The sequence below is a fragment of the Phymastichus coffea genome, unplaced genomic scaffold, assembly GCF_024137745.1.
Source record: "Phymastichus coffea isolate CEN01 unplaced genomic scaffold, Cenicafe_Pcof_1.1 PCOF00142, whole genome shotgun sequence".
Classification (NCBI taxonomy): Eukaryota; Metazoa; Arthropoda; class Insecta; order Hymenoptera; family Eulophidae; genus Phymastichus; species Phymastichus coffea.
In genome coordinates this window covers 319,967-337,049 of record NW_026706953.1, presented here as the reverse complement: position 1 = coordinate 337,049, position 17,083 = coordinate 319,967, and the positions used below count along the sequence as shown (strand labels likewise).

The 17,083-nt window shown below is 42.3% G+C and overlaps 1 protein-coding gene across 1 annotated transcript in view; it reads right to left on the bottom strand.

Annotated features, from left to right (window-relative positions):
• Positions 1-15,254, bottom strand: part of LOC131672102 (uncharacterized) — a 29,401-nt gene extending 14,147 nt beyond the window's left edge. The window contains exons 1-4 of the mRNA XM_058949060.1: positions 15,234-15,254; positions 15,069-15,188; positions 14,887-15,004; positions 14,559-14,820 (exon numbers count right to left, since the gene is read on the bottom strand). Of these exons, the coding sequence (XP_058805043.1) occupies positions 14,559-14,820; positions 14,887-15,004; positions 15,069-15,188; positions 15,234-15,254 (521 nt within the window). The remainder of the gene's footprint in view (positions 1-14,558; positions 14,821-14,886; positions 15,005-15,068; positions 15,189-15,233) is intronic.
• Positions 15,255-17,083: the final 1,829 nt, after the last annotated feature.

Here is a 17,083-nt window from a genome sequence, read left to right as displayed (position 1 = left end):
CTTATTGAATATTGATAAATGTGCAGCTCTGTCGTTCTCTCGTAGTAAAGCGCCATACATTTATAACTATTCTTTCCTTGATATTGTTATTGGTAGGGTTATTGAGTTTAAGGATCTCGGCGTGTTGTTTGATGTTAGTCTTTCCTTCACTTCACACATCACTCAGTCATGTCGTTTGGCATCTTGGGCATTATTTCTGTTGTTCAGACAATGTCGTGCATTCAAAAGGCCAAGCTCTCTTATTGCACTCTATAATGCTAATATTCGCTCTCGTCTTACTTATGCGTCTGTCATCTGGGCGCCGCGTTTTGACCATCACTCTAAATCACTTGAGATTGTTCAGCATCGCTTTTTACGTTTTTTAGCTAATAAATTCGGCCCACGTATGGATGCCTTTTCTCATGACTACTCTGCCGTGGCACGCGCATTTCATATTTGCACTATCACTTCGTTCATCAACTATCAATCAGCATTATTTATTTATAAAATTTATCATAACATTATCAATTCGATGGCCCTTTCTAATCGCATTCTCTATACGGTGCCCCCGCATATTCTTCGAGCCCGTCATCACACCTTTTTTATACGTCCCCGTAAACGTAATCTTAATTATTTGTCTATTATCGATCGCTCATGTTATCTCATCAATAACTTGTCATCTCCACTGGACGTACACGCAGTTTGTATTGGTGCATTTAAAAAGCTTGTTCGGGAGGACATAGCGGAGTTTCGCTAGTTTTGTTTCTTTTGTCACGCGTCTTCTTGTTTTTTCGTTTGTCCGGTGCACATTGTTTTTTTTTTTTTATTTTGGTTGCCTTTTCCTTCTTTTGTTATCGTATTTTAAATAATTTTTACTTTAATTATTGTTTTTATTTTACTTCAATTTTTCTTACTATTTATATTTATTATGTATTGTATTATGATTTATTTATATTTATTGTATATTTATTATGTATGTTTATTATTTGTCATGTTTTGATATGGGTTTTACCCGTTTGATAAATGAAAAAAAAAAAAAAAAAAAAAAAACGTAGTTGTTGAGTAAAACATTGGCGGTATCGCGGTCGCTAACAGTTTTAACCAGAACAAGAGTTAGGAACTTAGTCAATTGGTCCTGTATGCTGAGAATATAATGGTTTCCATTTATAGAAGCTGGTAATGGCCCGATGTGATCGATTGCAATCCTCTTGCCTAAGCATCTTGGAGGTTGTATCAGCACACCATCTGCCAGTGTGTTAAATTCGGCTCGCTTCGTTATTTGACAATCCTTGCATTTCTTCACAAAGCTCTCAACATCCTTTCTCCAATTTACCCAGAAGTACTTTGAGGAAATTAAATCGAAAGTTTTATTGATGCCAAAGTGACCATTTTCCGGCCCGTGATATAACTTTAGAATCTCCAACTTTTCCGCTTCCGATTTTACCTTAGTGGTCGTAGTTGTTTTCAGGACGACTTCATGAGGTACATCGAACTTGGTGTATAGGTATTTTAACATCCGGGTAACGATATATTTAATATTATTATCTAGCAAGAATAAGTCGTAACACGTAGGGGCAATGAGGCTAATGATGTGACCTTTTAATTTATTAAAAGCCACACATGGCTCATCGTCGTTTTTAATAACGATGTCGTGATCGATTCATATGACAACTGTCGTCAACTTAGTGTGCGTTATTTCACGTATCGGCCGCAATACGGTGCTCCTATAGGTATGCAGGTATTCTTCGAAGTCTTGATTTTTATCGTTGCGGGTGTGCGCGGCGTATACATCAGCGCGTCCGCATGAGTTATTACGGATTCTTTCTTATTCGATCTCGTAATCATACTCCTCCAACTTTAATCTCTAACGCATTAAACGGGATGAAGGGTCTTTGACGCTCATCAACCATTTTAAGGGTTTATGATCTGTTATAATCTTGAAGCGTTTACCATATAAGAAATGCCTAAAATGCTTGACTGTCCATACTATACCTAGCATTTCTCGTTCCGTAATACTGTAACACGTTTCTGCGTCATTCAGTGTCCTAGAGGCGTAAGCGCATGGTCTTTTAAACTTACCATGCATGTGTGAGAGTACGGCACCTAATCCTTTGCCGCTGGCGTCCGTACAGAGGATGAACATCTTGTTGTTATCAGGATACGCTAGAACGGGTTGTTTATCAGGGCCTCCTTCAGGCGCTGAAAGCTTCTCTTTTGTGTTTCAGTCCAAGCACATGCGCTCTCTTTCTTCAATAGATCTGTCATCGGTTTGGCAATTTTGCTGAAGTCCTTAATGAACTTCCGATAATAACCAGACAATCCAAGAAAGCTTTTTATTTCAGTTGGGTTGGTGGGCGACTTGTAATCGCTGACCGCTTGGATCTTGTTCGGGTTAGGCTTAACCCCATCTTTCTTTATAACGTGTCCGAGGTACTCTAACTCGGGACGTAGATACTCGTATTTGTCGGGCTGTAGCTTCAAATCGTACTCTCTTAGTCGATGTAGTAGTGTCCCTAGCCTTTCGTTCTGTTCAACTAAAGTTCTTCCAAAGATGATAATATCGTCGAGAAATACATAGCAGATTCTGCCTATCAAACCGCGCAGTATGTAGTTCATCGCTCGCTGGAAAGTGGCGGGCGCGTTCTTCAAACCCATCGGCATTCTCTTAAAGTGGAAGTGGCCATCTGGAGTGGAAAATGCCGTTAATTTTTTTGATTGTGGATCCATCAGGATGTGGTAGAATCTAGAGTAGACGTCAAAAGCACTGAAATAATGAGCTCCATTCATATTTTCGATTATTTCGTCAATATGCGGCAGATGAAAATTATCTTGCTGAGTGTGCTCATTTATCTTGCGAAAGTCAACAACTCGCCATTTTTGCTGGTCTGCAGCGTCCTTCTTCTTAGGGACCACTAGCAGGGGAGCTGAATAAGGGCTATCTGATTCCTCGATGATGTCCTTCTTCAACATTTCGCGCGTTTGTTCTTTGATTATTTCCTTTTGGAAAGGCGGAAACCTATATTGCTTGGTGAAAATTGGAGTGTCTGTGTTCAGCTTGATGCCGTGTGTCACTTCTTTTACTGCTGGTAGCGCGTCTCTGGGTAGGAAGAATCGATCGCTGAACTTATACAACACTCTCATTATTTCATTCTTTTCCTCTGAGTACGTGATCTAGACGTGTTGCCTGGCTTAGCAACCGCTCACGATTGATCACTTCCCTAGGAATAGTGTTAAAAATCCGTGGTGCTTTACTATCTATTCTGTTTAGGCTTGCTTCGTCGCACTCGTATATCTTAATTTCATTGCTATAGGTTAATTTCACCTTACTTGTAGGGTTCGAAATAACTACTGGTACTTTATTATTTTTTATTTCTGCTAAAACCGAAACATCTTGTTCTTCCATAATGACTGGAGTTGAGTTCTTGAATATAGTAGTCTTAACGATAAGAATTTTTGTGGAGCGCGCGTCGGTTTCTAACGGTGTCTCGTTGATAGGTATAGACATCCCACTTAATTTGATAGAATTCCTTCCGATGTCGTTTACCGCGTCGTGTGTTCGCATAACGTCAAACTCTAGTGTTCCGTCCACGTCTATGGGAAAATCATTGGGTGCAACAAGATACTCATTGTCCTTGTTGAATAGAGTTAGCTTCGCAGTTCCTAACATACTTATTTATACTGTGACCCATTACAATTTTACGCGTATTGTCTTTGTGTGGTTTGCAAGTTGCAAAATCGAGAACCTTATGTTTTATTACGGAAGCCTCTGCGCCCGAATCCACTAATAATTGTATGGTTCGTCGCACTCCTGTGGGTCGTAAGTAGACGATTTGTCGGTTTCCTCCGTCGATGTTGTATACTCGTACGGATCGTCTGTTATATATTCTGTGCCCTTTTCCTCCAGAAACCTCACCGACGGGGGGCGCGTTCGATCGTAGTCCTGCTGAAAATTTCGCCGTTCTTCATTTGGGCGCGCAGATGTATCCCTCTGGAAATTTTTTCTTTCCTCGTTTCGATGAAAATGTTGGCCTCTGTTAACATAGTCCCTTCGCCCGTAATGATTTTTGTCATACCCTTCTCGACGATTAACGGTACCGTACGGCCGCGTCCCTTCTTCCCTTCGAGGGTCTCTCCTGAGCTCTCTTTACGTCGCTTTCTCCTACGCGCGGGCGACCTTCAAATCTGACGCATAGTGGTTCGTTGCGCCTACCTCTTTCCTTTTGACGTGCCTGTGATATTTTTCAAAGCCATTGCCTCTTCTGTATTTCACTTTCCGCGTTCTTCGCGAGGCTGATTGCCTCTTTTAAGGTTTTTGGTGATTTCGTTATGACTCGCGCATTAATTTCGTCCGATAGTCCGATGACGAAGTGCGTAACTCCTTGTTCTTCCTGCATTTCCTGCGCGTACTTTGCGCGTCGTGGATCCTCATTCACGCCCGCGGCTTTCATCACAAGCTGATGTTTGTCTAAAAACTTCCGCGCATACGCGTGTACACTTTCATACCCTGTTCGATGCTCAACTTGAATGATCCTATTCCGCTCTTCTTTCAATGAGCTTAATTCAGTCTCTGTCGTCGCGTAATAGGAGATAAGTAATTCCTTCATGTCCTTCCACGTGTCTGTTTCCTGCGAATCTACTAAATCTTTCGCGCCCATCTTTAATTTGCTGGCTTTTGCCATTTGAAACACGCATTTTTATCTAGACCGTCTTTCATTTACTTCATCGCATCTTCCATTTCGCGTATAAAAACTCTTACATTACCCGAACCGTCGAACTCGGTTATCCATGTAATGACGTCCTTCGGCGTCAATATTCGGTAAGACGCCGGCACTAGTTCGTCGTAGACCGGGTGTCTTTTTGCCTCGGTTTATTCTATTTCTATGTTTTCTTCTACAGGCTTAACGTCGACAAGCTTCGATGCGATGCCGCGCGCCTCTTCCATTAGTTAAGAATAACTTTTAGTTATGTTTAGCGCGTATTCATCTTTTTCTTTCGCGTTCATAAGCGTGTATTTAGACTTCTCAACTACCGTGACTCGGTTGCTGATTCTCGTCATGAAATCTTCGAATGCCTTAGTAAGCGCATCGAGTTTCTTCTCCATTTTTCTTTATTTGTATATAGTGCTACTTATGAGTCCCAATATCCGCACTCATCTCTAATTCTCTCACTCTCTCCAAGTCCTTAGGCCTTAATTATCGACGATGTGATTCTCGCGAGAGAATATACAGCAGTTTTTTGCCAGCTGCTCACAGGTTCCACGCCGCCTTGCAGAGCTTCGAAGTCCTCGCGAGAGGTAGTACAGCAGGTTGTTGCCAAGACGTTCACGTCTTCTTCGAAGTTATCCACTTGCGTCACCCCACACTTAGCACCAATGTCGTATCGCGGAATTCTTGTGACGCGGCCGTAGGATTGAGGAGCAGATGAGGTAGAGTAAATCGACAAGTTTAAGTCTAAGGTTTTATTTCAAAAAAGACTGAACTGCTCGTCTTCGGTACAAAATCAGAACTGCCGCCTTGTTGGGACGCAGCCCTGGCATAACCTTTGGTCAGTATACTCTGGAGAGGGAAAAGTGCAGATGAGTATCCGGATGGCTTAAGAAATACGAGGGATGCACTTTTCCTTCCGCAAAAAAAATTAACAGCGGGGTTCTAAAGGAGGTGAGCAAACAACAATAAAAAAAAAAGGCCGTGTGGCTAAGTGAACGTTGATGCCGTCGATGAGACCGATGCGAAAACAGCCCGACACAAATAACATTTTATAAAAAAAATATGATCACATCTCACGTACGTCTAATTGTACTTCTCGAAATAGTACATTACGATACAAGTGCGGGAAAGTAGATTCTTGTCTCGTGTGGCGTTTACACCCGAGCGAGGCGAGGGTGGAAAGGTACACGAGACGAGAAACTCTTTCCCGAACATGTGCCGTACCGTATTTTTTGATACGACGTATAGAAAGTGTGATTTTCAACTTACTTTTTCTATCGAGTGTGCGGGAAAGACGCACTTTGCGCACGGAGTATCGAAAAAATAATTATTTGTTATTGTACCATTATATTTCTCATAAAAAATAAAAAATATCGTTATCGATCATTATTATTATTATTATTATTATTATTATTATTATTATCATTATTATTACCTCCTATTTATTCACATAAAAGACATAATTAAGCAAAAATAAATTCATAGAAAAATTGTACCTTATGTAGTCTAAATTGTACCATCAGTACAATTCTATAAATTTGTTTCTAAAAGAAATAATAGGACAATTACAAATTACCACTAATTGTTACAACTTACAAGGATGTCATCCGGAAATGCACTTTGCGCAGGCGTAGAGCTTTGTAATTGTCCTATTATTTCTTTTAGAAACAAATTTATAGAATTGTACTGATGGTACAATTTAGACTACAGAAGGTACAATTTTTCTGTGAATTTATTTTTGCTTAATTATGTCTTTTATGTAAATAAATAGGAGGTGAATGATCAATAACGATATTTTTTATTTTTTATGAGAAATATAATGGTACAATAACAAATAATTATTTTTTCGAGAAGTACAATTAGACATACGTGAGATATGATCATTTTTTTTATAAAATGATATTTGTGTCGGGCTGTTTTCGTATCTTCGTCGATGAGTCGGTAGAGACTCAGAGACACTTACTATACTAAAATAGCAGTATACTCGACAATCGAACTCGAAATCAAGATCGAGTGACCATGTGTAGCGGCATCGACACTCTCATTTCTAAAAGAATCTCTTATCTGCCGATATTTGTCGGTTGGTCCCTTTGTTGTTAAATTTAATTACAGCCTCTTCGAAACTCGAAACTTAAGCAACACTACGAATATTGTTTACTTAAAATAAGCGTATGAGAGAAGCGTGTGCCGCATCAAGCTGAATTACGATTTAGAATCAGATTTTACTATTTAACATTACTACGATCACTGCCTCGAAACTCGCCAAAATGCATACATCGCTAAAAAAGATGGCAAATGCATTGTGGTAATCAGACTGGTTGAAAGGTTACCTTTCAAAGCTGATTGCCGACGACGGACATTGAACGACCGTCACCTCGTTGTTTGAGCCGAAAGCCGGAAATATCTGTGGGGTCGCAGACTTTTCCAAAATCTGCACCGTACATGTTCCTCAACCCTTCTCTTAGTTTTTCCGATAAATCGTAAATCAATATCTCAGTTGATTTACGATTTATTTTTTATGATGTCCGACAAGCGATCAGTTCATGGAGCACGTAGTGCAAACAGCCGAACCTTTTCGGCTGGGCCTTTTTTGTAGCAGGCCCGCGCGTGCACTTTTTTCCATCAGATTTCCGCTTTCTCTTTTCCCTCTCCGACGAGTAAAAGCATTGAGTGTTCTCGGGAAAAGGAGAAGCAAAAGCCTAGCTAGGTGGTGCATCCATGCACCCCCGCGAATGACCAGAAGGACGCGACGTCTCGACGAGTGAGCATCGCCAACTCCTCGCCTCGCTACACTCACTTTGTACGCGCGCGCATACCTCGCGATACTCTGTAGTGCTCGCCTGCGCATAGCACACTCATTTTTAACTCAACAATACAGTAATATTTATACAGTACCAATGTGTTATAATAATTGTTTTCAACTATCGCACCTAAACATCCATTATCTCTCCTTACGCCAAACCCAGATCCTAAAGTGGTGACCCCGACGTGATCAGCGGACTCGCATCGTGTGTGAGAACTGACATAGTGACTTGGTTTTGTGATTTTTTGTGTGTCATCGACCATTGTGCGTTATGTTACCGAACGGAGAAAACCCGCAGGCGACAGCAGGAGTCACCGCCGCAGCAGCCGCCGCGGACAACGCGCATATTTATCGCGTAGGCTTACGCCTGCCAACGTTTATATCAAATGACACTCAACTGTGGTTTGGTATGGTTGAGCAGAGTTTTCAAGCGTCGTCTATCACTGCTGAAAACATGAAATTCAGCTACGTCGTTGGATCTCTTTCCCCGCAAGCCGCACAGGAAGTCAAGGACATCATTCTGAGCCCACCGGCCGAAAATCCGTACACCACGCTGAAGACCAAGCTCATCGAAAGACTCTGTAAATCGCAGGAGGAGAAGACGATACAGCTACTGGAAAACGAGGTAATGGGCGATCGCAAACCTTCTGCATTTCTTCGGCATTTGCGTGATCTCGCGGGCGACACGGTCAATGATCCGTTCGTGCGCACCTTGTGGCTTCGACGTTTGCCTACACACATGCACGGCATCCTCGCATCGCAAAGTGAGGCCACCCTAGACCAGCTTTCGATACTCGCTGATAAGGTTTACGAGTCAGCCAAGCAGGCGCAAGTGCAAGCACAAGTATCTGAGCTCAACTGCAGCACATTAGAGGGACTTCTCTCGCTAAAGTTGTCTCAGATGAGTCTCATTTTTCAAGATGAGATTCGCGCTCTGCGTCAAGAGGTGCACTCTCTCCGTGCCTCTAATGGTCATAACAACCCACAGAATGGCCGCTCAAGATCGCGCTCTCACTCTCGCTCACGCCCACACACTCTACAGCCCAGTGATATGTGCTGGTACCATCATACGTTCGGTAGCAAAGCAAAGAAGTGCTCCGGCAACTGCAAGATGCACCCAAACTTCAAGGCCGAGTAATAGCTGCGGCGAGCAGCTCGGCCACCTCCTCGCGCCGACTATTTCTAACAGACAAGAGGACAAACAAATGTTTTTTGATCGACACGGGCTCAGACATCTCTGTACTTCCGCGCTCAATGTTTTCGCCCAAGCTTACAAAGTCAACTTACGAGCTTTCCGCTACGAATGGCTCTGTCATACATACTTATGTTACAGCAGAGCTTTCGCCCAACTTCGGACTGCGGCGCGACTTCAACTGGAAATTCGTGATTGCGGAAGTCCCAAAGCCAATCATTGGTGCCGACTTCCTCGCACACTACGGCCTGATCGTCGATTTGCAAGAGAACCAGCTTATAGACAGGAAGACGAAGCTGACCTCACAAGGACGTTTGTTTACGTGTGACACACCAACGATCAAAGTCATCGTCTTCACAGATGCTACGAAATATGACAAATTGCTCGCCAAATTTCCAGACATCACACGCCCCGACGGTCGAGCACCTGTTATCAAGTACGACACGAAGCACTACATTATGACTACCCCAGGCCCACCTGTCTGGAGTAGACTGCGCCGACTTGCACACGATCGCTATAGAGCAGCAAGCGATTTATTTGACGAAATGGTTCAGCGCGGCGTCATGAGACCATCCTCGAGCAGCTGGGCATCCCCACTTCACATGGTACCTAAGGACGAGAAGAGTGGAGACCATGCGGCGACTATCGTGCTCTCAATGCGCGCACTATCCCAGACCGATACCCAGTTCGGCACATTGTTGGCGACTTTGCTATGCAGCTTCGCGGCAAGCAGATTTTCAGCAAAATTGACTTGGTGCGGGCGTTTAACCAGATACCAATAGCCGAAGAGCACGTCGAGAAAGCTGCAATCATCGCTCCATTTGGCCTTTTCGACCCTCTTTTCATGACCTTTGGACTTCGTAACGCAGCGCAAACCTGCCAGCGTTTCGTTGACGAAGTACTTCGAGGTTTGGACTTCGCGCACTCATACCTGGACGACATTTTAATCGCTTCTGCCAATGAGGAAGAACACCTGCAGCATCTGCGCAACGTCTTCAAGCGCCTCAACGATTACGGCATCGTAATCAACACGAAAAAATGTGTTCTGGGAAAGGCCGAGGTCATTTTTCTAGGGTATCGCGTCACTAGCCAAGGAGTTACTCCACCACCTGAAAGAGTCAAGGAGGTGCAGGAATTTCCACTTCCAACAACAGCAGAGGAGCTACGCCGATTCCTCGGCATGGTCAACTTCTTCAGGACCACTCTTCAAACCACCGCTGAAACTCAAGCTTCACTCAACAACTTGCTCGTCGACAATATAAAGGGCAAGACCAAGCTTACTTGGACACCTCACGCAATCTCGAGCTTCGAGAAGCTCAAACAAGACCTAGCGCAAGCAGCACTACTGGCTTACCCGAAAACAAACGCGGAGCTTGCGATTTTCAGCGACGCATCGGACTTCAGCACAGGAGCAGCTCTCAAGTAGAAAGTTAACGGTGTCTGGGAGCCGTTGGGTTTCTTTTCGAAAAAGTTCTGCCCTGCTCAAGCCAAGTACAGCACCTTCGATAGAGAGCTCCTTGCTGGCTATCTTGCAGTCAAGTACTTTCGCCACATGGTAGAAGCACGCGATTTCACCGTATATACTGACCACAAGCCGCTTACCTTTGCTTTCCATCAAAAGCTCGAAAAAGCTTCACCCCGGGTAAGTCGTTAGTTGGATTTCATAGGTCAATTTACTACGGACATCAGGCATATCTCTGGCAAAGACAACGTCGTAGCTGATGCACTCTCAAGGATTGAAGAAGTAGCAGCAACGCTCGACTACACGGCTGTAGCGCAAGCACAGAAAGTAGACGCAGAGCTCAAGAGCTTGCAAGCTTCCAAGACTTCTCTTCAACTCAAAGGAATGCGCTTACCAGGGAGCGATGCTGAGTTGATTTGCGACTACTCCACTGCAATAGCCCGTCCTTATATGCCACCAGCTTTCCGACGAATTGCCTTCGACACCGTGCACAGGCTCTCACACCCAGGCATAAAGGCAACTACCAAGGAAGTGGCGAAGCGCTACGTCTGGCCATCGATTAACACCGACTGTCGCACTTGGACACGGGCATGTATACAGTGCCAACCAGAGCCGAGTTTAGACCTTTCCCGACCCCTGGGCCAAAAAGACGGGGCCTGGTTGCGAGGCCCTGTTCGCGAGGCCTGGTTTCCACGGCGGGGCCCCGGCCTGGGCCCAGGTAGGCCCATGCCTAAACTCGGCTCTGGTGCCAACGCTCCAATGTGACACGTCACGTGCACTCACCCATCGGCAGCTTTGCACCTCCTTCTTCCAGGTTCGAACACGTACACATCGACATCATCGTGCTGCCGCCGTCAGAAGGACAGAGATACTGCCTAACCTGCATCGACCGGTTTTCTCGCTGGCCAGAAGCTTTCCCGATGCCGGACCAGGAGACCGAGACCGTCGCAAGAGCCTTCTACAACGGCTGGATTTATCGCTTTGGCACGCCGCTTCGAGTGACAACAGACCAAGGTCGACAATTCGAGTCATACCTGTTCAATGCGCTTAGCCGTTTGACAGGTACGACCCACCTGCGTACATCTGCCTATCATCCCGCAGCGAATGGCATGATCGAGCGCGTTCACAGGCAACTAAAAGCTGCGATTCGTTGCCACGAGAACGACAGCTGGACTCGCGCTCTCCCAACTGTGCTTCTCGGCATACGCGCCGAATGGCGCGAGGACGCCGCAGCCACAGCAGCCGACATACTGTACGGACAGCCACTTCGCCTTCCCGGGGAATTGCTCGTTGCATCAAAAACTAACAACGATGACCCAGCTTCTTTCGTGACGGAGTTGCGCAACTACTTCGCGAAGATACGACCAGTCCTGGAAAAATCACACGGCGAGCAGAAAATCTTTATTTTCAAGGATCTGGCAACGTGCAATCCCGTTTTAGTTCGCCGCGACGCTGTGATGTCTTCACTCCAAATGCCTTACGATGAACCATTCCGCGTGCTGACTCGATCGGATAAAACGTTTAAGCTGCAGCTCAACGGTCACACAGCCAACGTTTCTATCGATAGACTCAAGCCAGCCTTTGTCCTCGGAGATGCTCCAGAGAACGCACATCAAAACGACGAGGAAGACGAGTTCCTCTTAATACGTCATCGTCAGGCACAGCCCCAACAACAGCAGCAACAAGAGCCAGTTCCTCAGCAGCAACAACAACAGCCACCGGCAGCTCATGAAAACAACGGACAACAACCAGCTATCCGAAGATCCACACGACGTGTACGTTTCGCAGAGCGCTATCAAGCTGGGTTCAATGAATATTACGGTATTATGATAATCATTCATTGTCACGCATTCAGCATCACTATTAGTACTTTCTTTTCGTGACTTCATCACTGGCAAGGGGGTACTGTGGGGTCGCAGACTTTTCCAAAATCTGCACCGTACATGTTCCTCAACCCTTCTCTTAGTTTTTCCGATAAATCGTAAATCAATATCTCAGTTGATTTACGATTTATTTTTTATGATGTCCGACAAGCGATCAGTTCATGGAGCACGTAGTGCAAACAGCCAAACCTTTTCGGCTGGGCCTTTTTTGTAGCAGGCCCGCGCGTGCACTTTTTTCCATCAGATTTCCGCTTTCTCTTTTCCCTCTCCGACGAGTAAAAGCATTGAGTGTTCTCGGGAAAAGGAGAAGCAAAAGCCTGGCTAGGTGGTGCATCCATGCACCCCCGCGAATGACCAGAAGGACGCGACGTCTCGACGAGTGAGTATCGCCAACTCCTCGCCTCGCTACACTCACTTTGTACGCGCGCGCATACCTCGCGATACTCTGTAGTGTTCGCCTGCGCATAGCACACTCATTTTTAACTCAACAATACAGTAATATTTATACAGTACCAGTGTGTTATAATAATTATTTTCAACGATCGCAGCTAAACATCCATTATCTCTCCTTACGCCAAATCCAGATCCTAAATATCAAACAACGCAACACGAGCCACCAAAACATGGCACAATCTTTAACGCGCGGTCGAAATCATCACAGACTTCGACTCGAGCCAATCAAACAGAGTAAGAAGCAGCTGATACGTGAATAATGAAATCCCATTGGCAGGAGGTCAAGAAGTTCACGCCTTCGACGTTCGTGTGAGGAAAGGGAATTGAGATAAGAAAAAAATTTTTTGCATCGGACTCAGCTGGCGCGGCGACGCGTTTCATTCTTTCTAGATCAGGCTCTGACAAAAGGCAAGTCGCTTATTGTTGAACACGCGTGCGTTAATCATACTTTATTAATTGTACTTCCGTTAACTATACCTTTGTAAAATTTAGAGATACGATTTCCGTGCCGACATAAAGTTAATCATTTCTTAATTTTAACTAACTCAGTTTGCGATTGAGATTTCAAACTTTTATAAATGTAATTTGTACCGTTAGTGTTAATTGCAATCTTAGTTTGGTTCCGAGCGTTCCGTTTTATTTGTTATATTTTTTTGTTTTATTATTAGTTGAATAAATCCGGCATTCTTATATCAAATGTTTTAAAACTTCCACTCTCAGTCCTTTTCACCCTAACAATCGTAGAACATTTAAATCATGAGTGAAATAGTGAATTATTGTAAAATAATAATCTAAACAGTTTTTTTTTTAATTAAGTAGTTGACAAGTTCTTACCTAAAACCTTATGCTCTATTTTCAGGAGAAATTAGCTCGTCATACAAAAATTAGGAGTCATTTCTCGAAGAAAAACTAGGTGCGGTCCACATATGTTAAGATGCGCACCTAGCGACTTCGAAAACACATTGTCCACGTGTTTTTAAACTGTTCGAACAACCGACCGTCCGCATCCGAAATGAAAAAAATGAACATTCTCGTAGATAAACAGAATCTCACTGGTAACTCTGACTCGACATATGAACGTGGGCGAGCGCAAAGTATGCATTTCGTCGCCGTGTTACAGTTATTAACTCTGAAGAATAAGTTCTTGGAAGCTACCAAACTCCATGGAAGGCAAGTGGCTTCCAAAATCTCGCGAGTCACTTCAATACGTGGAAGATCAGTTGGTTGACCTTTTCGCCGAGAAAATGAACGAGCGAGAGTGCGAGCAAGAGGCGACAAGGGAGCAAAAGAGTAAGAGCGAAGCGGAGAAACGGGCAGCACGGTAAGACCCAATGAGGAAAGGGCCATTCACCTGCTACGCGTGATCATTCCCATTTTTCCATCGATATAAGTGTGCCCCAGAGAACTTGGAATTAACAGGTGAAAAGTCAATAATATCTGGCACATCAAGATAATTTAGCATATTTAAGCCTCGCGTGGATGTTTGCGTCTTAGCGAAACGACGCTGAAGAGGCTACACGATCAAGGTTGAAATCATTTTCTCGTACTTTTTTTTTGTTGTGACGTGTATGAGACGAGATTTGAAACACGCTTGCCTTCCCAAGCGTGTCTAAGTCGAGTCATTAAACACGGAGTGTCGAAAAATTATTAATTAAACGAAAAATAAATATAAAAGATAAACAAAATCGCAGTCGTTATGCACGCAAGTCAAGATTTAAATTTTTTGTGCCGGTTATTTAGTTCAATTTTTAGTTTTATGTTCCATCTGATTATTTGTAAATGTATGTATATTGTTGAGAGTGAGAGAATACGCTTTATCTTATTTCAATATTAAGGCATTTTTCCTGTGATCTGAAGTATGTAAAACTACATCATGCCAAATAACGTTTTTGGTTGGATTCGCTGCATACGAAAAACTAGAAGAACGTGGCGGCTACCGTGTTTGTTTATCAGCTACATTTTTAATGACAAAATTATAGTAATTTTTATTTTTTCACAATAATGCTCATGCCTTCATTTATCTTGAACATATAACTACATCAGATTATGATTTTTCACTAATCTAATTATTTCAACGTACCCTAAAATTGTCAGCATTCCACACGCATGATAGATGCAATTCATGTAAAATGTGTCGGTTCCGATAAGTGGTATAATACCATAATAAGCTGTGATAAAAGCATGTATCACTAGTGAATGAAAATACTTTTTTTCGTCGATGAAAAATTCTGCCATTATAAGTGGTTTTCTTGGTCTTGATTCGTTCAAAGGAAGAATTATATCTAGGAAAACCGGTGTCAGAGGAAGACACATAAATGCTACCAAGGTTGATAAAACTGCACCTAAAATATATATTAAAGTACGTTATTAAAATATATATTAAGAAAGCTTTAATTCATCAAACTTACTCAGATATAAAATATTCAGCAGCTTTCCTAAGTTGGCATAGTGAGTTAGAATTTGATTTTCGATTGGATCGACAGTTTCTTCCCAATCTTTTTTTATTTTTTCAAAAATTACCTTTATCTTTATTGACAAATATTTTTATTAGTGCTGCATAAATTTTTCAATTTTGCATAATGCCACGTACTTTCTTTTCGTTGGAAATTCCATTTATAAATTTGATGGTAACAACAATATTGTAGAAGAAAGACACTATGCTTTCAATAACTAAATCTATTTCGTGTCTTATCTCATAAAATTTTATTAACTAAAAATTAAGAGCGAATACAACGTATAAAATTTTGAAAAATACATCATCATTATCAAATTTCATAGTGATAACAATCTTTGTAAATCCTTATTCTCTCTGAATTAAAATACATAAAAATAAATATAGAATGTTTAATAAATAATTATTTTAAAACTACGACTCCAGTCTCATAAATGCGATTGAAACAGGTTAATTTTTGTGGAAATGAAATTTATAAGTGTCGTCTAATATCTTATCTATTCGAACTAAATGAGACGGAAATTTACCTTAGTAATCAAAATGAAGATTTCTTGACTTAGCCAAAAACATCGAAGGATTTTGCTAAAAATCAAGTTATAGTACGGCCATAGCCCGCACTGTACAAAAAATATTTTATTATATTTGTAATAAAACTCAAGTTTATCTTGCCCGAGCATCGTATTCGAAAAATTGCGTGACTTTGACCGAACTCTGAATGACAGTATACACAGCTCTGACGCGCGGCTATAGCATTGTTTCGCAGAATATCTTGAATTTACAAGAGACTTTATAGGAATTTTAATTAAAATTTCAACAGTTAAGTGCACACCGTCTTCAATTTTAACATCCAAATGAACAGTCTTGCAAGTTCTTTTATCTATACTGCTACAATTTTCTCGAACGGTAAAATTGTTCCCACTGAAAAAAAACACATAAAAAATTTGTAACTGAAAAGGCATACGAAGCTCCTATACTCTTGCAAATTCCGTCTCATGTATTAATTTCTACTAGGTCGGCATCACTTTAAATTTCTTTACTGGGTTCATTTTTTATTCAAGATTATTGATTCTACACAAGAGCATCGACGTTAGAAGGGACTGTCGTCTTTATTTATTCCATTTACACTCAGGATATAGACATTGCACTGACACTGGTGAAAGAACATTGTTCTATTTATAAACATTTTTTATCAAAAAATATTGCTCCTGCCTCAATGGAAAAAGATTTCAAGATAAGTACCATAACGAAACAATCATTTATTTAAATCTTATATACGACGGTATTTACTAATATTTTATTTTTTTCATATAAGTACAATAATTTTAGGTGTACAATATTTTTAAGGGTCAGATTCGGGAGGTATGAATGCTAAATATTATGCCGAGTATAAATACTAATCGTACGCGATACTTACGTCAGGTTGAGGATTCGGATTAGTCGAAAACACTGAGACACTTGTTCGCACTTTATTCAAACATATGATCGGCATATATACAAATGCGATGATGACTATGACATAAACAAATAGCACGATTTTGCAACGTGTTCGGAGATGTTAATTGACAACATTGTACATTAACCTTCTACCGTCAACCCCAAACACGACATTTTGAAATGTTCGTGCGTGTCGTCGACGCAAGCCCTTGCCGATACTCATACCGGTATGTACCAGTACTGGTCCTTGTGATCGGCTTAATGCGATCCAACGACGAACACAACATATCACAAATGCATTCGCGCACCGGGCGTGTATTCACAATATAGTCCAATGTCCTCGCGGAGGATTGAAAAATTTGAGAAACGAAAAAACGAAACATTGGGTGACGCGTGTGGCTCAATACTCCAAGGATACTACCAATCGGTCTTATGCATTGTGGCTGTGCAGGCAATTAAAGTCTCTCTCTCTCTCTCTCTCTCTCTCTCTCTCTCTCTCTCTCTCTCTCTCTCTCTCTCTCTCTCTCTATTTCTGTTTCGTGCTCTTTGCAGTCACCGTCCTCTTGTTCTTAACTCCTCATCAGCAGGTCTTGGCTCCACCAATCGTCTCCTTCATCGCACTTCAAAGTACTTCAAATAAAGAGATAACAGGCATAAGTGTGTACGAATACACGGTTAACCTGATAAACGGATGGGTTTGAGAGCTTCAACAGTAGAAT